Here is a 24,516-nt window from a genome sequence, read left to right on the forward strand (position 1 = left end):
TTTCACACACAGAAGAATAAGGAATACTGCTTTAGCGTGCACAGGAAGTAGCTATGTTATATGCTGTGCATTTGTACTGAGTGCACTGGAGATGTGGCAACTGCGTAGCAGTACAAGCTAACATTACGTGATGACCCAAGTATATATTTAATCTTTTTCTCAGGCCTTAATAAGTAATTGTGAGGAGTTTCCATTGTGTCTCAGTGGGTTACGAACTGAGTTACGAACATCATGGTTAGTATCCATGATGATGTGGGTTCAATCCCTGGCCTCGCTCAGTGGGTTAAGGATCAGGCATTGCCATGAGCTGTGGTGTAGGTCACAGACGTGGCTCAGATCTGTGTTGCTATGCCTGTGGTGTAGGCCAGCAGCTGCAACTCCAATTCAACCCATGGCCCAGGAACTTCTATATGCCACAGGCGCGGCCCTAAAAAAAGAAAAAAAAGAAAATAATCGTGACTAAGACATCTTATCCTCAACTACTTTCAGGTAAACATGTAAGATATTTGCTTCTATTTCCAATAAAATACATATCCCATTTATTTTTATTTTTTTGTTTTTTAGGGCCGCACCCACAGCACATGGAGGTTCTTAGGCTAGGGGTCAAATTGGAGCTACAGCTGCCGGCCTACACCACAGCCACAGGAACACTGGGATCCAAGCCGCATCTGCAACCTACACCACAGCTCACGGCGAAGCCTGATCCTTAACCCCCACTCAGCAAGGGCACGGATCGAACCCGCATTCTCATGGTTCCTAATTGGATTTGTTTCTGCTGTGCCACAACGGGAACTCCCAAAAGACACATCTTAGGATAACAATACAAAAAAAGTTATTGATAAGCTCCCCTGAGAATAGTTAAACTATGATAGAGCCAGTTGCTAGATAATGGGGGTCATTAAAATGATCACATGAAGATTCTATAATAACTCAAGAAAAAAAAATCTATATACAAATCATGTAATATGACTATCTCCCAAAGCTAGGTATTTTAAAACCTGGAGGAAAAACATCAGTTCAAAATTATAAAAAAATATTTTAGAGTGAACTATGAATAAATTATTTTCTCTTCTAGATTTTATTTCTCAAGTTTATGTTACTTTTGTAATGAAAAGATAAAATGTACCAGAATTTGTTAAGTAGTGGTAGGAAAAAAACCTACCCTAAAAATCAGAGAAATGCAAAGCATTATAACACAACGTCTACCTACATGCAGTTTAAGGCACTTTGACAAGCACTATCTTTAAAGGCTCACAATAACTACTTGAGATAGGCAGGGCAGATATTTTGGTCTGTATTTCCAAATTATGAAACTGAAGTTAAGAGAATATAATTGACTTGTCTATAGCTAGCAAGTAGTATACTGGAAACAGAATTCTACTGTAAAATATGTACTACCTTTATACTTCACTAAGAAATAGATGAATTAAGGTACTTCAGATACAAAGTGACTATATTTTACTACTACAAGAATTTTAAGTGCAGGAAACATGACTAATTAACTTTTAAATCCAATGTACCACATGATATAACTGCTGAATAATCATTTCTAGGATAATCACATGAATGAATAAATAAAATTATACCCAATAGCTAAGTAATTCCCTTGTTATGTTTGAACACTGCATCATCTTCCACACTACTGTTAAGATGATTTTCCTCACAACAAATAAACCACTTATTCTGGAAAACGGTATTTGTTTTGCAACTTCGATCTCATTTAAAATGTAATGTAGTGCCTTATTTTTTTAAGTTAACATAACTTTTTGTCCAGTAAATAATCATCTCAATTTTACTAGTTTTCACAAGATAAACTTTAAAATTATGTATATTTTTATAAAATGAAGTGTAGTATACTAAATGGTTCTCATGGAGCATAAAATAGTTAATTCAGTTATTAGAAGCACTGGGAAAATCTAGTTAAAAGAATTTCAGTAAACTAAATTCCACAAATAAAATGAACAAATGAATCACACCAGGGATCATGCTAAAAATTACCAAAAATGTTCACTGTCTTCTTTCAGATCAAACAATACTTTATGATATTTCAAGTTACTTCATTTTTAAACCATGACTAATTACAATGTCAATGCTTCCAAAATCAACAATGATCTCACTTTTAAAACATTCTTGTCAGGATAACATTTTCTTACTAAAACATTACCCTCAATCCTTTTAGCCAACCCTAATATTGAGTTCCCAAAAGTTTAATCAGCTACATTTTTTTAACAAATAGGCAAATTGCTGTAACACTTGATGGAGCAGGGGTTCCAAAAATGTTACAAAAAAAATAAATGACTAGTTTAAATGGTAGTCTTTTGTCAGGAAGAACAGCTATATTTGGTCACATGCCATACTGGTCACATGCCAAAAAATCTGAAGAAGAGATATTTTGCCCCTTTTGGTTAAAAATTAAAAACTATATTAGGAATATTCTCATTGAACTAGATTACTTTTCAAGAAACAAAATTGATTGTCATGCATTCTGATTACAAATGCTATTCTCAAATTCCTATCAAGTGGTCAGTTAAGGAAGTATCAGATAAGAGAAGTCCTGGGCTATGAAATTAACCAAGTACTTGGCATTCACACCAGAAACTCAAAAGAATGCTGGTATTAGAAGAATATAATTTGGTGAAATGTTGTAAAAGGTTTTATACTATCTTTTCACCAATGATAATGGTATAAATAAGCAAATGGCATGCAAGTTTCATGGGAAATGCCAATAAAGAAAATCTGTATTTAGATTAAAACCAAACAGTATGACTAATTTGAATAGGAGAATGTACACTTCAAGACAAATATGTCAGCCTCTATTAGAAAGAACTTAATAGCAATAATGTTAGTCTCAAAAACACCTCTAAGCTTTGAAGAGGAGTATGGATGAAACACAAGTACTAACATCTCCACTTAGATTACCTTCTATGAAATTACAAACATTTGTTTTAAATTTTAAAATATCTGTCTCTATTTTACAATCTATAAGAGTTTCTAAATTGCAATGTTTCAGCATGAATTTAAAAAAAATTTCAGAAAAAGCACTGGTCTTGGAACAGTAAAAATAGTAACAATAATGGTAAGAGCTACATTTAGTAAATGCTTATTTATTTACTACATACCAAGTTCATGATTTTTTTTTTTTTTCTTTTTAGGGCCACACGTGGGTTGTGGCTCAGCAAGTTAGGAACCCAACTAGTATTCATGAGGATGTGGGTTCAATCCCTGGCCACACTCAGTGGGTTAAGGATCCAGCATGAATTATCTTTTTGGATCTCATAATGATCCTAAGGAGTTAGATATTATGACATTATTATTATTATTCCCTTTACAGAGGGAAAAATAAAAACCCAGAAAGTAAATTAACCTGTCCAAGTTCACACAAATAATAAATGACAGGATAAAAAATTAAGTATTCCTTGACAAATAATGAAGTTTTAAACTGTTTGAGAAAAGCCCAGTGATTGTTTTTACATTTTACAAAGGTGTCTAAAATCCTAAAATGTCTCTGAAAGAGTCTTCTAAAAATAAATGATTACCTTTCATATAAAAAAAGTGAGGCCCAGGAAATAATATAACTTGTCCAGGACACTACTTTTTTTTTTTTCTTTAAATCAAAATTTTGCTGCTTAAAAACATTTAAAAGTACTGAACTTTGTGATTATCTCCAAGGTTTCTTTGAGTTCTAAAATCTGTGTTTCAAAACTGAAACATAATTTTTCATTTAACCATGGCAAAGATATACTTCCACTACCTTATAGCTGAATTAAAGCATTTCCCAGCAAATAGTTGACATAATCTTAAGCTGGAAAAATTTTAAGACAACCTTAATTCTTTTTCTGTTATTTCTTTTTATTTTTATTATAATTGATTCATAGTATTCTGTCAATTTCTTCTGTATAGCAGGGACTCACTTATACATATATATACATTCTTGTTTTCATCTTATCTTTTATTGTGTTCTATCACAAGTGATTAGATATATAGTTCCCTGTGCTGTACAGCATGACCTCATTGCTTGTCTTTTTTTTTTTTTTTTTGGCCTTTTCATGGCCATACCCGCAGCATATGGAGGTTGCCAGGCTAGGGGTCCAGTCAGAGCTGTAGCCACCGGCCTACACCACAGCCACAGCAACATGGGATTCAAGCCACGTCTGCAACGTACACCACAGCTCAAGGCAATGCCGGATCCTTAACCCACTGAGGGAGGCCAAGGATCAAACCTGCATCCTCATGTATGCTAGTCGGGTTTACTAACCACTGAGCCACGATGGGAGCTCCTGTCCATTCTAAATGTAATAATTGTTTGTATACTAACCCCAAACTAAATTGACCTTAATTCTAAAGGAAGAAAATTAAAGGATCCCTCTCTGCCTCCCTTTTGATTAGGAAAGACTTACATCTTCTATGACTTTTTTGGTGGATGGAACCCATTCAAGAATCATGAAATCAATTTAATGATTCATAAGAGGTATTAAAAAAAACTAAAAGTAAAATAAAGTCTAGTAGCTATATCATAAATAGCAAGGGCTAAGTATTGCTTCATAAAATCTGTCTGCTTATGCTGCTGTGCATTCAGTCATGACATAAAATGTATTTCTTAGTGTGGGTCTCAATCAAAATAAATTGAAAGCCACAATGTTAGAGTCCCAAGGCATTTTTCACATGTAACATATCTGGCATGAAAAGAGTTATTTAGTTAAGTTTTGGTGATTGACATTTCCAGGATTTACACCTAAAATATTTTGCTGTCTGTAATTACAGTTAAAGTAGTGACATGCTGAAGAGTCAACTCTACAAAGACACGCAAAGAAGTTCTAGGAATGCAGCCTATACAACAGTTTTCCCAAGAAATATAAAGATAAAGCTACTTGTAAAGTAACAAATACAATGTTTAAAGAAAATATCTGAAAGAAACCAGAGCTCCTTAAAGAGACGGTGCTTCCAAGTTGGCAGAAGAATGTGGGATGTTTCTCAGTCAGAAAGCAAAGAAGCTATCAGAGATTAGGTTGCTAAAAGGATGCAGAGTCGCTTAAAGGTTTCCCTTGATCAAAGATGGAACATTTTGGCTTCAAAGAGGATAATAACTATAACAGATTGAAACACAAATATATAAAAACTTAAGAGTTCAAATAAAACAAAACATTGATCATCTCCATAGTTGCTAAGATAACAACTTACTATTCTAAAGGTGGGTAAATAAAAGAACCAAGTATTTTTTTCCTCCACTGAATTTTTTTTTTTTTTTTTTTTATATCCAGAGAGTTCTCTTCTTTGAGAGAATTCCAGGTTTAAAAATAAATGCAGGACAGGAGTTCCCGCTATGGTGCAGCAGGTTAAGGATCCAGCATTGCTGCAGCTGCTGTATAGGTCACAGCTATGGCTCAGATTGAATCCCTGGCCCAAGCCACAGGTACAGCCTTAAAAAATAAACAAACAAATGCACGAGAAATAGTCACCAAATCATAAACTCTAATGAAATAATGAATGATCAGCAATTGCTGCTAAAATCATTAGATTTTTAAATGATTGATAGGGATCTCTATAATGGATGGATCAAGTTAACAACACCTGAACCCACTGATCAACTTTATATATATATATATAAAATGACTTTAATTTTTTTCATTATAGCTGGTTTTCAATGTTCTGTCAATTTTCTACTGTACAGCATGGTGACCCAGTTACACATAAATGTATAGATTTTTTTAATAATGATTTTTTTTTATTATAGCTGGTTTACAGTGTTCTGCCCACTGATCAGCTTTAATATGACTAGAAGTGAGACAAGATCCCCTAATGGGGATACATGGGAGTACACATAACCAATATGAAGTACTATTGCCCTAAAAGAGAACCTGAGACTAATCAGTCCTCTAGATCTAACTACAACTTGTAGGAAACACAGGGGACACAAAAAGATATCAAAAAGACCACAGAGATGTAATCAAATAAATTTCAAAACATGGGAAATTCTACAAGATCTAGCCTCCTCAATAAATAATGGCAAGGAACAGAGTGGGAGGGAAATTGTTAGAGGTGAAAAGAAACTTAAAAGACTCACTTAAAGGCAATGTTGTAGACGTCATTTGGATCCTGATTTGTACAAATCACAAGAGAACTTCTTCAGAATTGGGGCAATTTGAACACAGACTGAATATCAGATGATATTAAGGATTTATTTTTTATTGTATTAGGTGTAATAATGGTAATGTGGCTTTGTTATAGAGATAAAATATTTTACAAAATCTGTTAAGACTAAAGCATGACACATATGTAGAAATCCAATTAGTAGAATGATATGTAGCAATCCTTTGACATATAGATGTCCCTTTTCAAGGAAAACATTTCATCTTCTGCTAGAAACTAGAATTTCAAATCACTAAAAACACACTGACACTCAATTTTCTACTTTCAAAGGAAGGTATTAAGGATACCTCAGCTGAGTAAATGTCAGACAACCAAGTTTTTTTTCTGTTTCAGGACATTTTTTTCCATTTAAAATGTAAACATATACTCCACTTACAATACTTTAAAACATCACAAATAGGGAGTTCCCGTCGTGGCGCAGTGGTTAACGAATCCGACTAGGAACCATGAGGTTGCGGGTTCGGTCCCTGCCCTTGCTCAGTGGGTTAACGATCCGGCATTGCCGTGAGCTGTGGTGTAGGTTGCAGATGCGGCTCAGATCCTGCGTTGCTGTGGCTCTGGCGTAGGCCGGGGGCTACAGCTCCGATTCAACCCCTAGCCTGGGAACCTCCATATGCCGTGGGAGCGGCCCAAAGAAATACCAAAAAGACAAAAAAATAAAATAAAATAAAATAAAATGTCACAAATACATAATTATACTCTATCACTATAAATATTGTATTAGAAAACTTACGAAATAGTAGAACTGAAGGACAAACAAGTTTCATGATCTTCTTGAAGCACTGAATTTATTTTCTTCCCTGTAGCTTTACTTATAGATGTCTTCAGTTTCTTAGCTAGTTTTTTTGGTGTGTTTGTTATAGTAGATTCTTCTGTACAGCAACTATATACTTCCACCTTTATCTGAAAGTCTGGCCCTGCTTCATTACTAAAAACAAGGATATTTATAATGTTAGAAATTTAACTCACTAGAAAATAAAATTATGATAACATCTTCTGATGTTTTCATAATATTTAAAATCAGCATCTACAACAGGTTTATGTATATATATATTTGTCTTTTTGCCTTTTCTAGGGCCGCTCCCGCAGCATATGGAGGTTCCCAGGCTAGGGGTCCAATCAGAACTGCAGCCGCCGGTCTACACCAGAGCCACAGCAACGCAGGATCCGAGCCACATCTGCAACCTACACCACAGCTCACGGCAACGCCGGATACTTAACCCACTGAGCAAGGCCAGGGATCGAACCCGCAACCTCATGGTTCCTAGTCAGATTCGTTAACCACTGAGCCACAACAGGAACTCCTATGTTAATATGTATTAATGAGACAGAATCTCCCTATGATTATTTAGTATCTAAATGACCTGAGTCACTGCAACTTCCAGAACTACCAGCTTCTTAAGTGCAGCAGTCTTAACTTAATCAATATGTACAGGCAAACAACTTAATGAAAAAGAAAAAAATGCCCTGGTTATTTCATTGCCAATGCTATTTCTCCTTTGCATTCTTTTAATATAGCTACTTTGAAGGTATTTACATTGTATGTGTGATTTCCTGAAATGACTATTACTCTAAAAACTTGAAAACAAGGAAAGAAAATTAAAAGAAACAAAAGATTCTTCTGTTTAAACCTTTGGTTTTCATGTCTTTTTCATAAAGAGTCACTTATAGGCCACTCACCACTGTGCCCTTCCTGCCTGCCCACTTTTTGTACCTAATAACTTTATTTCACTATTTGGTTATACAGGAGAAAACAAACAAAAAAACAAAAATAAAGAAATATACTTCAAGGCATGAATGAACTCCTTGAGGGTAAGTGTTCTTTGTAATCTCTGTATGCTTAATCTAGCATAAAAGATACTCAATATGCATTTATTAAACCAATATGCAGAAGATCTGCAATGCCACAATTGGCTTTGCTCCTTCTCAGACATAATGACAACTTTCACTATAAAGGACTGTGGTGTTACTAGCAATAAAATACCCTTAAAATTGCAAAGGAGGTCCATTAGCAGTAGATGTTGCCTGCTGAGGAAGATCCATCAGCCTCAAAGATTTTAAAAATGCAGCACACACCTTTTAAGATTTAAATAGCCAATCAAGGAGTTCCTGTCGTGGCACAGTGGTTAACGAATCCGACTAAGAACCATGAGGTTGCGGGTTCAATCCCTACCTTTGCTCAGTGGGTTAAGCATCTGGCATTGCTGTGAGCTGTAGTGTAGGTTGCAGACGCAGCTCGGACCCCGCGTTGCTGTGGCTCTGGCTTAGGCTGGCGGCTACAGCTCCGATATGACCCCTAACCTGGGAACCTCCATATGCCGCGGGAGCGGCCCTAGAAATGGCAAAAAGGCAATAAATAAATAAATAAATAAATAGCCAATCTATAGTTTGAATAAATCCAAGGAATAACTTTCAAATATTTTTATAGTTTATTATCTGGCAACTTTAAAACATTCAGTATTCCTGCTAATGACTAACAAATGTCAATATTTAGAGAAAAACCAGATATTCATAAATATTGAATACTTATTAAAAACAATCATAATAAAAAGCACATTTTAAAACAACATTTAGAACATTTGTGAGCAGTTATTTTTAGAACAATTTAAAATATTTACAGAATTTTAAAAAATTATAAACTACGAGTTGTCCAAGTAACTTAACATTGTTCTGTGAAAAAATAAAAAAGATTTTTGTCTTTGTGGTAGAAAAAAACTATTGAAGTGATGTGAAGAAAAGACAATTTTGACAAAAAAAAAATGCATTAGTAATAGCTGATACAGGAAATAAACATATTTAGAAAAATAACATTAATTTTTAGTCTCAATTATGTAAGCATTTGGCAGTATTTGGGGGGGTCCTAAAAAAATTCCTTTGATTAAACAGACTTATGGCCTGCACCACTGCTAATAACTCAGAACAATGCATTTTATTTTTCTGTGCTGTGCAATTCCTTATGGGATACTGGACAGAAGCCACAAAACACAGTTTGCAATGGTTTTTTTAATGCTAGATGAGTGGCAAAACTAGTACTTTCAATCTCAAGTGTATAACTCCACAGCTAAAGATGGAAAAAATCATATATTTTATTTTAATAGTTAGGTGGCTCTTAATATTTAGATAAAAAGACACTGTCTTTGAAACCTTGTAAGAAATACAATCACACACTGATTTAGGCCAATAGAAAAAAAGGCCAGGAAAAACTTATGTTAGTTAAAAATGATTTCTATGGCTACCTGAGGAGTTCTTTCTGGTTCTGTATTATGACCACAATAAAATGAGCCTGTAAAAGAGCAAGGGCAATAAAAACAGCCCTGAGGATCACCCAATTTTTTATTGTTTTGGAGTACATGAAAGAAGAACACCATAAGAAAAAGAACATCTTGAAATTTTACTAAAGTGCTTTTTCTACAGTACATTATTTCAGGACTACCTTATAGAGTTGTTATACTATTTTAGTATTTCTGAAACTAAATACTCTATATGAGATATAAGGACCTGTTTTATGCTCAAATACACTCTCTATAAAATAATGTCATAATGAAATTTCATTGTATTCATAGCTTTACCACTAATTTTACATGATTTCCATTTTATTTTACACCGGAAAATTTTAAATGCAGAAATGGGCTTCTTTTGAATAATGCAATGTTCAAGGTCAATTTAAGCATTTAAAGATTTTATTGCTTCAAAAATAATCTAAGAGTTCTGTCTTTCTTTGAAAAAAAGTAGAATTTTAGATTATTTTCATTCAATGAAGATTAAAAAATACTTACAACACAGTTACATTTTCAAAACATATATCTGTGATTGTTTTATCTACAATCACCATGTCAGAATCAAAAACTTCAGCTCCCATTTTGAATAAACAAAAAATGGCATAGCGCTGTGATCCTAGAGAAGAAAAATAGCATTAAGGCAATGATCCATGTGATGTCCTGCTTACACTATGTTACAATCTACTTGAAAATTTTAAAAAATTAATTAAATATTAACAAAAATTTTAAATCCTAAATATTTGCTAATAGAGTCTTATTTTCATACACTGTACATTGTGATTCTTTAACTTTTTATAGAGACTATTTTGTCAGCCTATGTTAATATCTTACCCAACCAGAATACAACAATTAAACTAGAGAGTATCAAAAAATAAAGTTAAAAATATAGGCTGCTCAGCAGCCTAAAGTAAGCACCCAACTCATAAATTTTACTCCTAGAAAATTCTTTAAGCTTTAATTAATTGCAACTTTATTATTCTATATATACTATTACCCTTGTCATTTTGGTTTCCACATATATTTAAGAAAAATAAGTTTTCTATTGTAAGAGGTTAAGAGCAGGCCCAGTAACAGCAAAACATTTTCCACCAAGCTAACGGCAAGGGAGGAAACCACAAAAACAATAAAAAGTAGACATGAACACAAAAACCATAGCTGCTGGGCCTTTTAATTTGATGATTTTTTTAAAAAGTATTAGGTAATTAAAGGACTAAATCCTTATTACTGAGAAAAAGTAGCTCTTCAAAAAAACTTAATTCTGCATAGTAACCAGAAAGATGTACTTAATTCCCACATGCATTCTTTTGTAAAGTAAACTATATTTTCTAATTGAATAACAAATATACTAACTTGATTTTGGATTCTTCATATAAAACTAATTATGCTCAATCTGATTCAGTTTTTAAAGTATGAAGAACAAAGCTATCACAGCAGACAAGAAAGATAAAGGATTGTTACATCTTTTCTGCTGTACAGCTAGAAATCACATGAGGTTAATTTTCATGACTTAAGCAATGCATGGATTTTTTTAAGACCAAATAAAGCCATAAAATGCTAAAGGGGAAAAAAAAATCAGATGGAGCTAAAAAATCTTTCCCTCTTACATCTTGTTAAATAATCTGAGGTAAACAAAACAAGGCAGAAAAAAGCTCTCCAAGAATTCTGGTCAAATAATGTTGCCTTTACATTTACTCCTTCAACATTTCCTTTTATTCCACATTTTCCTTCCCTATTACCTGTTACTCATTATCCTGTACTGGTTCCTATCAACAAGATGCTACTTATTATGGCAAATAACATCAATTTATTTCAGCGTGGAAGCAACTTTTTCTCCCAATAATCAAATATTTACAATATACAAAAGAAAACATTTCTATTACAATTAAAAATTATACATACGTTCTTTATTGCTGAAGTGATCAGAGTCTTTCCACATTAGTGGTATACGAATATCTATAAAAGCAGGGAAAAAGAAATGACAATAATAATTTTGGCAAATTTCATTGCTAAGAGTGAAATAAACCTATGAATTCCATAATGGATTCTGACCATTAAAGCTAATATTTATTTATTATTTAAATTTTCTAACACAGTGACATTTTCTCTTAAAAACAGCTTAGACTGGGAATATAAAATCTGTAATACTCACTTAAATAATATACTTAAAAAAAACCTACCATTACTTAAGAAACTAAGTTATTAAGATCTGTAATAAGCTTATGCTGAAACTTTTTCATTTTGTGATTTGTTTTTGAAATAGGTGAATTATGAGGAACTCAGTGTTGAATTTTTATGTTGGGTATGCAGCAGCAGCAAATGTAGTTAAATACACTTCAAAATCATAGAATCACAGAGGTAGAAAGAACCTTAGAACTTTTATCCACTATGAAAACTTTAGGTGTTCCCATTGTGACAGACATGGCTCAGATCGTGCATTACTGTGGTTGTAGCGTAGGCTGGCAGCTGTAGCTCCAATTTGACCCCTAGCCTGGAAACTTCTATATGTTGCACCTGTGGCCCTTGAAAGAAAGAAAAAGAGAAAAAGAAAGAAAGAAAGAAAGAAAGAAAGAAAGAAAGAAAGAAAGAAAGAAAGGAAGGAAGGAAGGAAGGAAGGAAGGAAGGAAGGAAGGAAGGAAGGAAGGAAGGAAGGAAGGAAGGAAAGAAAACTTTTTAAAGATGAAGAAAATTAAGTGAATTGCCTAAGATTATTGGTTTCTGGGAGAAACCCAGCCTAGACGAAAAAATCCAAGACCTTTCCATTAAGATTTTCTTTGTCTACAAAAGAATTTACAGATCTTTGTATATTCGTGTTACAAACTGTAACATTTCCCTTAAAAAATAAAAGTGAAAAAGAGGAATACATTGCTTCTTTCAGGTCAAAAAAAGAACATACATTCTGAAAATATTCTAAACACATTCTTTTCATTCACACATTCTTCAAACTCTAAAGTGATTGCGTTAATGATCTTTATTCCACAAATTAATCTAGAGCTTTGACACAGTCAAAATTTTTCCTTTCTAGTTTCCTCTATTCTTCCATTTAATATTAGGTTAACATTATGCAGTAACAATTTCCCTCTGACATGCCTATGCTAATTTCCAAGTTAAAGGATTTAGATTCTACTAATAGATTAAGATGTGTGATCGCAGCATAATACAGCACAGCAGAGATCTCAATGGTAAAGTAAAGTTAGTTTTAGTTACTCAGAATGAAAACTGTATCAACGACTCAAGCCCTTGTGGAAAATTTCTTATCTAAGACACTTCCCTACTACACTTAGGAAGTTTAAGTGCAGTTTTCATATCCAATTATGCCACTTTCAAATAATTACAAATCTTTATGAACATAAATAGTTGGCTACCTTTACATTGTGCTTCACCTTTAGATCCCATAATCTTTTGTCTACATTTCTATTTGTTTAGAATTCTTTCTAAGGTTCTGAGTGCCTGTGTCCAATTTCCTTTCTAGAATAGCTTTACATTACTCCTTCATCCCTAACCTGCCCAACTAGGTAGGAATGTATGTGTGCTCTTCCCACTGGTGCCTTAGCACTTTTGGTAAAAAAAATAATAATATTACTTACAGAGCTCTCCCCATGTGCCAAGCTAAAAACCCTTTACACACATCTGATAACAATTTTTAAAATATATTTGCCAATTCATGGTTATGTTTTGTCATTTGTCTCAAAGTACTTTTCAATTTCCTCTTTGATTTCATCACTGACCCAATAGTTTTTTAGTAAGATGTTGTGTAGTCCGCATATAGTGGTTTTCATGGGGTTTGGGGTTTTTTTTTCTCATTTCCCTTTTTATGGTTTATTTCTAGTTTCATGCTGAAGTGGTCAGAAAAGATGCATCAAATAGTTCCTATCCTCTTAAATTTCTTAAGGCTTGTTTTGCGTCCTGGTACGTCGTCTCCTAGAGAATGCTCCACGTTCACTTGAAAAAAAAAATGTATGCTCTGGGTTTTATGGATGAAATGTTCTAAAATTATCAATTGGGTCTAACTGACTGTGAAAACACAACCATACAAAAATCTATGGGACGTATCAAAAGCAGTCCTAAGAAGGAAGTTCATAGCAATATAGGCCTTCCTCAAAAAGCAAGAAAAATCTCAAGTAAACAACCTAACATACTACCTACAAGAATTAGAAAAAGAAGAACAAGTCTAAAGTCAGCAGAAAGAAGAAAATGATAATGATCTGAGAGTAAATAAGTAAAAGAGAAAAAACAATGGAAGAAATCAATATAACCAAGAGCTGGTTTTTTGAAAGGGTAAACAAAATTGACAAACCTCTGGCCAGGCTCACCAAGAAGAAAAGACAGAGGACTCAAACAAAACAACCAAACTGAAGAAATACAAAAAAAAACTGTAAGAGAATAATTATGAACAATTATATGCCAACAAACTGGAAAACCTAAAAGAAGTGGGTGACTTTCTAGAAACATAAAACCCACCAAAACTGGGTTTGTTTGTTTGTTTTTCCTTTTTCAGCCACTTCTACAGCATATGTAAATTTCCAGGTCAGGGATTGAATCCAAGCCATAGCTGCAGCAACACCAGATCCTTAACCCACTGTGCCAGGATGGGGATCGAACTGGCAACACCACAGACAAACTGGATCATTAACCCGCTACACTCACAAGTCCACCAAAACTGAATCAAGAAGAAATAGGTAATTTGAACAAACCAATCACTAGAAATGAAATAGAATCTGTAATAAACAAACAGGTTAATAAATAAAACATCCCTGCAAACAAAAGTCCAAGATTGGATGGCTTCACTGGGGGATTCTGCCAAAAATACAAAGAACTTAACTCAAACTCTTCTAAAAGACTGGCAAGGAGGGAACACTCCCAAAATTATTCTATGAAGCCACCATCACTTTGATACAAAAACCAGACAAACACACTACCAAAAAAGAAAATTAAGGCCAATATCGTTGATGAATATAGAGGCAAAAATTCTAAACAAAATATAAGCAAATTGATTCCAACAACAAATAAAAAAGATGATATACCATGACCAAGTGGGATTCATCCCAGGGTCACAAGAATAGTTCAACATGGAAAAAACCAATCAATGTCATATACCACATCAACAAAAGAGAGGACAAAAACCGCATGATCATCTCAATAGATGCAGAAAAAGCATTTGATAAAATTCAACATCCATTCATGATAAAAACTCACCAAAGTAAGTAAAAGGAACATATCTCAACATAATAAAAGCCACTTATGATAAAACTATAGCCAACATATACTCAATGGTAAAAAGTCTAAAGCTTTCTCACTAAAATCTAGGACAAGACCAAGATGCGTACTTCAATGCTTCTATTCAATGTAGTATAGGAAGTCCTAGCCACAGCAATCAAACAAGAAAAAGAAATGAAAGGTATCCAAATTGGAAGAGAAGAGGTAAAACCGTCATTATATACAAATGACATACTATATATAAATAAAAACCCCTAGATGCCACACAAAAACTACTAGAACTGATAAATTCAACAAGGTAGCAGGATACAAGATTGACATACAGAAATCTGTTTCCCTATACTAATAATGAAATATCAAGAAAGGGAAAGAAAAAAAACAATCTCTTTTAAAATCACATCCAATGTGATTTTAAACACACACACACACACACACACAGGAATAAACCTGACCAAGGAAGTGAAAGACGTATATGCTGAGAAATATAAAACATTATAAAGAAAACTGAAGATGATTTAAAGAAATGTAAAGAAGAGTTCTCATTATAGCTCAGCAGTAACAAACCCAACTAGGATCCGTGAGGACACAAGTTCGATCCCTGGCCTTGCTCAGTGGGGAAGAATCCAGCATTGCTATGAGTTATGGAGTAAGTTGCAGACATGGCTTGGATCCCAAGTTGCTGTCGCTGTGGTGTAGGCTGGGGGCTACAGCCCTGGTTCAACCCCCAGCCTGGGAACTCCCATATGCCATGGGTGCGGCCCTAAAAAAAGACCAAAAAAAAAAAAAAAAAAAAAGATATGCCATGCTCTTGGAAAATGCATTTCCATTAATTGGAAAAATTGAATTAATATTGTTAAAATGGGCATAACACCCAAAACAATCCAGATTCATGCAATCCCTGTCAAATTACCCATGCCATTTTTCACAGAACTAGAACAAATAATCCTAAAATTTGTATGATACCATAAAAGACCCAGAATTGCTAAAGCAATCCTAAGGAAAAAGAACAAAGCAGGAAGCATAACTCTTCCACACTTCAGGCAATACTACAAAGCTACAGTAATCAAAACAGTGTGATACTGGCTGTTGATGGATCAATGGAACAGAAGAAAGAGCCCAGAAATAAACTCACACATCTACATTCAATTAATCTTCGACAAGGGAGATAAGAACATACAATGGAGAAAAGACAGTCTCTTCAGCAAGTGGTGTTTGGAAAGCTGGACAGCTACATGTAAATGAATGAAGTGAGAATACTCCCTCACACCATACACTAAAATAAACTCAAAATGGCTTAAAGACATAAATATAAGACAGGACAACATAAAAATCCTACAAGAGAACATAGGCAAAACATTCTCACATAAATTGTAGTGATGTTTTCTTAGGTTAGTCTCCCAAGGCAACAGCAATAAACGCAAAAATAAACAATTGTAATCTAATTAAATTTATAAGCTTTTTCACAGCAAAGGAAATCCTCAAGAAAACAAAAAGCCTATGGACTGGGAGAAAATATTTGCAAACAATGGGACTGACAAGGACTTAATTTCCAAAATATACAAACAACTCATATGGCTCAACAACAAAAAAAAATCCCAATCAAAAAACAGGCAGAAGACCTCATAGATAGTTCTCCAAAGGAGACACATCAATTGCTGACAGGAACATGAAAAGATGCTCAACTCCACTAATTATTAGAGAAATACAAATCAAAACTGCAATGAGGTACCATCTCACACTGGTCAGAATGGCCATGATTAAAAAGTCTACAAATAACAAATGCTGGATACAAATCTGCAAATAACGAATGCTGGAAAGGGTGTGAAGAAAAGGGAGCCCTTCAACACTGCTGATGGGAATGTAAAGTGCTGCAGCTACTGTGGAAAATAGTACGGAGGTTCCTTTAAAACTAAAAAAGGAGCTATCATATGACCCTGCAATCCCACTCCAGGGCACATATCCAGAGAAAATCACAATTCAAAAAGATGCATGCACCAGAATGTTCCTAGTACCCTATTTATAACACCCAAGACATGGAAGCAATCTCAATGTCCATTAATATAAATGGATAAAGAAGATGTGATATACATACACAATGAAATATTACTTAGGCATAAAAAAGAATGAAATAATGGCATTTGCAACAACATGGACAGACCTAGAGATTACCATACTAAGTGAAGTCAGATAAAGACAAATATATGACATCATTTTACATGGAATCTATGATACAAATGAACTTATTTACAAAACGGAAACGGACTCATAGACATAAAAAACAAACTTATGGTTACCTAAGGGGTAAGGATGGGAATAAACCAGGAGTTTAGGATTAGCAGATACAAACTACTATTTATAAAATAGATAAGCAACAAGGTCCTACTGTGTAGCACAGGAACTATGTTCAGTATCTTGTAATAACCTATAATGGAAAAGAATATGAAAAAGAATATATTTGTTATACACCTGAAACTAACCTAACACTGTTAATCAACTATACTTCAATTAAATTTACACACACACACACACACATTTGATAATCAAGTGACAGGATATAACTGTTTAGATTTGCATTTTCTTGCTTAACAAGAAACCTTAATAAGCTTACTGCCGATTCAGTGAATCTGTTCATATCCATGGCTCATTTTTCTTATTTAAAACACACTGTTTATGATTTGTACTTCCAAAAATTATTTATTAGGAGTTTCTGCCATGGCACAGTGGGTTAAATATCTAACTGAAGCAACTCAGATTGCTGTGGAGGCGCAAATTTGATCCCTGGCCTAGCACAGTGGGTTAAAGGGTCTGGTGCTGCTGTGGGCTACAGCTGTGGCTGATTCGATCCCTGGCCCAGGAACTTTTATATGCTGTGGGTATAAGCATAAAAAAATAATAATCATCATTTAATCTATGTGAGATTTTTGAGTGAGGTGAAAATATAAATATTCTTATAAAGATAGCTGTTCCAGCTCCATTCATATATCTAATAGGCCTTCTCTTAGTCAGTGATTTAATGATGCCGTCTTTATGACACATGCCATTCTGAGTAAATGTCTTTTCCTTGGCTATAAGATTTATGGCTCTAATTGAATCATTTATCAATTACTTTCCATCCTAATACCAATACCATATTATTACACCATTGTAACTTTGTATTTTATCATCTAACAGAAATATACACTTCCAAAAATATCTTATCTGATTGTACTACTTTAATTTCAGAAATACTTTGTCAAAATTCCCTTCCAAAATTTTTATTAGAATTCTGTTATTCCAATTAACTTTGGAATCGTTAACTTTACAATATGCTCTTTGCAGAGTAGCATGATGCTCTTACATTTTTATTAAGGTTATTCTTGGTGTATTTAATGTTTTTGATTTTTGCAATTTTTATAATAAAGAAGATCTTTTTCTGTCATATTTTGTAACAAGTTATTGCTGGTTTTGAGAGTAGCTATCACTTTTTGTATATTTATCTTGAATCTAGCCACTTTCACTGAATTCTTTATTAATTCAATTACTGTTTCAGTAACTCTCCTTAGATAGTCTAGGTCTATAATCCATTATCTTCAAGTAGGACTCAATTTATCTATTTTCAGTAGTTTCATCTTTCATTCTTACTGTTTTACCTAGAATTCCTAACACTGTGTTGTTATATTGACTTAATAGACACTGTTATTTTGTTCCTGATTTAATGGGATCATCTTTATTGTTTTGTAATTATGACTTGGCTGATGTCCTGTGAAAAGGCCTGCTTCTTGCTTGACCACAATTGCTGACTCATTCCATTTCACAACCGTTCTTTTCCACAGCTGTTCTTTTTCTATTAGGGTAGTATTAACTATTTAGACTATCTTGGGAGAAATGTGATGAATCCTTATTTCCTTTGCTGTACACTCACAGCCTGTTGGACAGTCTTGCTCTTTCCCATGACTAGCTATGTCAGATCCACAAGAAAAGTAGACATTTTTTATCTACCTTCATGTACTGTTAAGATGGCACAGGTGTATAACTCATTGTGGGTTTTCTGTTGTTGTTTTTTGGTTCTGTTGTTTTTTTCTGCAGTGCTCCCAGCATGCAGAAGTTCCTGAGCCAGGGATCAAACCTGAGCCATAGCAGTGATAATACCAAATCCTTATCTGTCAGTCTACCAGGGAACTCCTCACTGTGTTTTTAAATTCAGTTTCAAATAGTAGAAATTCATTCCAAATTCTTGCAAATGGTTGACTCGGCTTTAACTTACTCTTTTTTCTTTAATGTCTTAATCGACACTGAAAGAGCCATAGTAGGATAGTTAACTTGATGCTATCGTGTCCCAGAAGTCTATAATCTTCAAAAGTAAAAACTGAGGAACTTTGTGAACTGATTTGACTTTAGTCATTGAATTACTAGTCAATGAATAAGCTAAGACAGTTACCACATGTGATTATTTGTTTAACAGAAACAATTGGGATAAACTTCACTTATTCTTTTTACTCTTATAAAGATCTGGCCAGTAAGTGGTGAAGCTGGAAAGAGAAAACCCAGCTATCTCCTGGAATCACTGTAATCACTCAGAAACATTATGAAACTTTGCTGCAAATATTCATGTCGATCAAAACAAAAGTCACATTTTCATTCCAATTTCAAAAGAAAATGAATTTATAAAGGTGAATTAGTTTTTAACATTCTTTGTTTTTATCTTTTACAAATACACGGATAAAGTATAATTAAGTCTAAGCAAAGATGAAAAGAAATTACATATGTATCCCATTTTCTGAGACTTTCAGTTCTTTAATTTATCTTTTAAAAAGAAGGAACACATGCAGAAATAAGTTTAATTTCTACACTCAAGTATTCATGGTCAAGAAAATAGTTTTTTTTCTCTTATTTTAAATGCTTTTATTTAAACACTCTTCTAAATGGACAGTTAATACTAATTTTGTGAATTGCTGCAGTCAATAAACTATCATGAAATGACAATAGAGGCTATCACAGCATTTCAATCTTTAATAGCAATTGAACACATCTCATTTATGTACTGAGTGGCACTGTATCAGAAGCATGGAATGGAGGATTATGTTTTAAATATTTTTAGAAAATCTCTCTTAAACATTTATAACATTTTGTTTTTCACATTTAAATGTACTGAACTTAGTGAACAACTAATATGTAAAAGTGCTATTTGGCATCAAAAAGATAAATAAGATATAAAACATGTTTTATTCTACTCATATTATAATTGGAAAGATGAAAACATTAAGTATAGACAACTATAAAACACGCAACAGATTTTTATACAGATCAGGTATTTCTGCTGATGGTAATCCTCTGATTTAGGACAATTACGTCATACGTAAAATGCAGATCTATCCTTCCTGCCTGAGAATTTTTATTTACCATGAAGACATTTCTAAAAATAGTTCCTTGGGTGAGAGGGCCCGAAATGCAGCAGTAGGCTCCCTGGAGCCCAGAGAACAAGGCTTTTAGCCAATGAAATAACCTAGTTATTACTTGAGGACTGATGGAGGTCTGTTGTTTCCAAATGTACCAATGAGATAATATTTATAAAAGGTACATTATCTAATAACTAGCATACACATGAGTCAGCCATGTATTTATTCACTTCAATCTGTGGCATCTCCAAGCCATTGTCTTTAGCTTCCTTAACACTTTGGAGAAACTGAGACAACACAGCATAAGTGCCATCTAGTGGTAAAGGGTCTACTAGCTGCATTAAGAATTCAGAGAAGAGAATCATCCATTTCTAGCTGGAATAACAGGGAAGGATTTATACATGAGCAAATAGATCCTGAAGATAATATAGTTATTTCAAGAGTTAATTGGGTGTTAGAAACATGGGGTGTGTTGATGGAACAAGGAAAGAAATTTATGGCTAAAGGAGACAGTTATGGCTAGAAGTAGGCGAAGATATGAATAGAAAAATGATTGGTTGGGTCAGAATAGAAAATTCTGAGGGCAGGGGGGTGGCAGGGGGGAGTCTAGTCTGAAGCCTATGGGCAAGGAGAGTAGTCATCCATACAATCAATATTCACTCAGCAATAACTATGTACAAGCTTCTGATTATATAGTGATGAACAAAGTAAACATAGCTCCAACTCTCGTGGAAATTCTAGAGTAAACAAACCTTAAAAACATCATTGAAATTTCTGAGCAGCAAAGGAACGAAGAGTCAAAAGACTTGAGTTTGAAGCCATTAACCACTTATCAGAAGTCATTTAACTTCTGAGTTTGTGGAAAAAGAAAACTACCCTGCCTATTGCAGTGTTGAAAAGATAATCTTTTCAACAAATGAGGCTGGATCAATTGCATAATACATTAAAAAGAAAAGAAAGAGGAGGCAGAGGAGAAAGAAGATATTGAAAGTAGATATAGGACTAAATCAAGAGCTTGGACTATAAATCTTCTACAGAAAACACAGAAATCCTTCTAACATCAAATTAGACTAAAATTTCTTAGGACACAAAAAGCATGAGCCTTAAAGGCAAAATATTGATGATTTTAAAAATTAACTGTTTTGGAAAAACACAGAGTCAAGTAAAAAAGGCAAATTGTAGCCTGTAAGAAAATACATTTAAAAAATTTATATCAGATATGGGGCTTGTATCCAGAATACTTAAAAAACTCTTCCAACTCATATTATGAACATAATCAACCTGCTTAGAAAATGGAAATGTAAAAAGTATAGAGTATTTTAATAGATATTTCAGACAAGAATAACAAATATATATATAATATAATGATGAAAACAATGTTCTAGAACAAATATTCTGATACAGATATGCAAAATAAAATGAAAAAAGGGAATGGATACGGGGAATTTTAAAAAACTCACCAACTCTGAGAAGTTACTTTATATAATTTATTCAGCAATATAAAAATGATCCATTATAACATACCTGATATGGCAATCTTTCCTTTACATGCTGTTCGAGCTTTATGTTCAAAATCCACATCACTGTCAAAAGAAAAAAAACTAGTTAAAAAAAAAAGATCTTTTCAAGAGTTCCCCTGTGGCAAAAGGGGTTAAGGATCCAGCACTGTCACCACAGTGGCTTGGGTTGCTGCTGTGGTACAGGTTTGATTGCTGGCCTGGGAACTTCCACATGTTGTAGGCATGGCCAGAAAAAAAACTTATCTTTTTCTAATAAGAAATTGTTTCAATAATCTTTCACAAATGCCTACATATTAAAAACAAACACGTATCTTTGAATAATAATGACTTCAGTTAATATAAACCCACTGACTCAAACTTTAAAATGTTTAGTCAATAGCTAGCTAGCTGACTTTAAAAGAAATATATAGAGCCGTTCTCTGATATTTTCACATAGGCTTTACATTCCCTGATGATGATATACTGGCTTACTCTACAATGAAAGCCTTTTGTGATCTCTTACATTTATAAACAAGACATGCAATATGTGTACAGGTCCTAGAAGTAAATACCTTAGGTCACTATTTCATAAATTATATTTCAAGTTTACCAGATTACAGTTGCCTTAAAAAGTTAATAAACTTCTCAGCCATGAACTTGCTGCCTGAAATATCTTATGCTTACAAAATTTAACAAATATCAAAAAATTACCATCTGCTACATATTCATGAGCAGTAATATCATATTTTATTTACTTGAAATTCAAAAAAACTAAGCGTATTTTAAACAATAAATTAGGTAAGGTGGCAAAGGAAGGGAGTGACTTTCTGGAGTCTAAAATGTGGAGAGGAAAACATTATCATGACAATAGAAAAAAGTCCTAAAGGAGATTCCTGGGATAGAAAACACTTCCACGCCCGAATGTAGAATATACTATTATCATAAAAAATTTTTTCAAAATAGTTACCTTCTATTAGACCAAATCAATCCCATTTCTGAACAGTTAACAGTTCCCAATATCCCATTTCCTGATCACCTGCATTTAGAGATTCCATTTCTAGGGCAATGTAACCAATAATATTCTTTTTGCACTCATTTTTGGTCTCTAATTTGGTTAGCTAATTAACTACTGGTTAACTTAATTAGGTACCTCAAGTATGTGATAAGATAAAAACTTTTCATTTGCATACTGTTTTGATTCTAAGAGGGCTTTTGGAGAAAGACTGGGAGTTTTAAGTCTGTTTCAAAAGACTATGACACCACCTCCATGCATTTCAGTAACCTTGTTAAAAAGACTGTGTTATATTCATTATCATGCATCCAAATCTGAAAACAAAATATATCATCCTACTTTTTTTTTAGTCTCTTACTGGATTAAACATGTAAGTATTACAGGTGAAATATATTTCAAACGAGCAAAAATAAGTTACTAATGTACTTGAGTTGATAAGCTCAATGGGACATTTATGTGGTATTTATAAAATCAAACAAACACCAGGTATAACAAAACTAATGTAGTAGACTTAAAGCCATAAATTCTCAGAATCCTATCTAATTATTTCATGGTGACACTTGTATTTAATTTAAAATAGGGAATTCACCCAGAGGAAAAAAGTACTTATTATTTCAAAATATTGTTTTATTGAATCATAAATTTAAAAAAGAGGTCCATATTTTATACAGAAGTTCAGTTTGTCATACTGGAGAATTTAGCTGGCTTATTAGTTCATTAGAGTGAAAATTCATTTGAATAGTCTACTATGTTGTGGTGAAAATAATATACTGAAAAGCCCACTGGAAATCAAACACAAATCTTAATTTTCTGAAATTGGTACAAGAAATACAATATAAATAGAGTTAGTTGGCATTTCTAAGTAATATTTCTAAAAACACCTTCTATGTGAGCTATGCATAATATAAATTCTTAAAAGACTTATTTCAATGAAAAAATACAAGAAAGCTCTAATACAGTGAGTAACTTGAGTATTATGGAATAGGTTATAGATTATACCAAAATTGAGATCCATTAGGCATTACTAAATTGGATTAAAGTTGAGGCTTTGGCATGCAAGTGAAATTCTAAAACACTAGAACCACTGAAAGCAAACTTGCTTAATATTTACTAAAAAATTTTCTTCTCTTACAAACTATTCAACCACCTGGAAGAATACAGCTTTCTCCTCTGTAACTATAAAATAACTGCATGGGCATTTTCAGGAAGAGTTAACAGATTTAATATATGAATAATATCAAACTGTAAATCCAATTAACCATATAATCTTATAGAATAATTAAGTCTGTCTTCAAAAAATTGAGAGATGAATTGAAGTAATTCAACCTCATTTTTCAGAAGCTTGAATTATTTTCAACTCAAATAATTCCTCAACTGATACTTAGGGTGCTAAAATGTGATGTTTTTCCTAATTAATCCAAATTGACAATCAAATTATTAAATATTAAGTAAGTACTTGTCTGAAAATCTGCAGTGTTAATGCCAATTCTAAGTGCTACAATTAAAGAGACAGTCTGAGTTTAGCAAATAACCACAAAATTATTCAAACAAAAGTACAGCTAAATAATAGGGTACCTTATTCTTATGAATCTGGTTTAGAGTATTACACTCTGATGAGTCTTATAAGTGGATAATTTAAAAAATGAAAATATAAAAACCAAACTTAACTTTGTTTTATTCTTATATTTCTGCCTGTAGGTAAATAAAATGACCATCAGAGGGTGCCAATCAGCTACTTTGTTGCTCAAAAATTTGTATTAAAATTGGCTGAGTAAATAGAGATTACCCTATTTTAAATTATTGTTCCATATAAAATAGCATTTCTTTGTGAGATTAACAAGATCTAATAAAAAATAACATTATGAGAGTATTTTATATTTTTTTATTTACAAATTTTACTGAAGTATGGTTGACTTATTATTTTATGTTTTCTTAATGAAGTATTAGAAGAATTCTAAATAGGATTGTATTACTTGAAAGCAGGTTAAAAA

The 24,516-nt window shown here is 33.2% G+C and overlaps 1 protein-coding gene and 1 non-coding gene across 8 annotated transcripts in view; both read right to left on the minus strand.

Annotated features, from left to right (window-relative positions):
* The window catches only part of RTKN2 (rhotekin 2), a 131,465-nt gene that overhangs the window by 86,473 nt on the left and 20,476 nt on the right, over positions 1-24,516 (minus strand). For all 7 annotated transcript variants that reach the window (XM_084997049.1, XM_084997048.1, XM_084997047.1 and 4 more), the window contains 4 exons: positions 21,539-21,597; positions 11,325-11,378; positions 9,924-10,041; positions 6,881-7,075 (listed from right to left, as the gene is read on the minus strand). In XM_084997049.1, the coding sequence (XP_084853175.1) occupies positions 6,881-7,075; positions 9,924-10,041; positions 11,325-11,378; positions 21,539-21,597 (426 nt within the window). The remainder of the gene's footprint in view (positions 1-6,880; positions 7,076-9,923; positions 10,042-11,324; positions 11,379-21,538; positions 21,598-24,516) is intronic.
* MIR9836 (microRNA mir-9836) lies at positions 20,640-20,736 on the minus strand. Its single transcript, NR_128523.1, has one exon. It is a non-coding gene; the product is annotated as a microRNA mir-9836 (primary transcript).

This window comes from Sus scrofa, chromosome 14, assembly GCF_054392235.1.
Source record: "Sus scrofa isolate SSC_HxYL_T2T_F1_AM1 chromosome 14, Sscrofa_HxYL_maternal_Yorkshire_Landrace_v2.0, whole genome shotgun sequence".
Taxonomy (NCBI): domain Eukaryota; kingdom Metazoa; phylum Chordata; class Mammalia; order Artiodactyla; family Suidae; genus Sus; species Sus scrofa.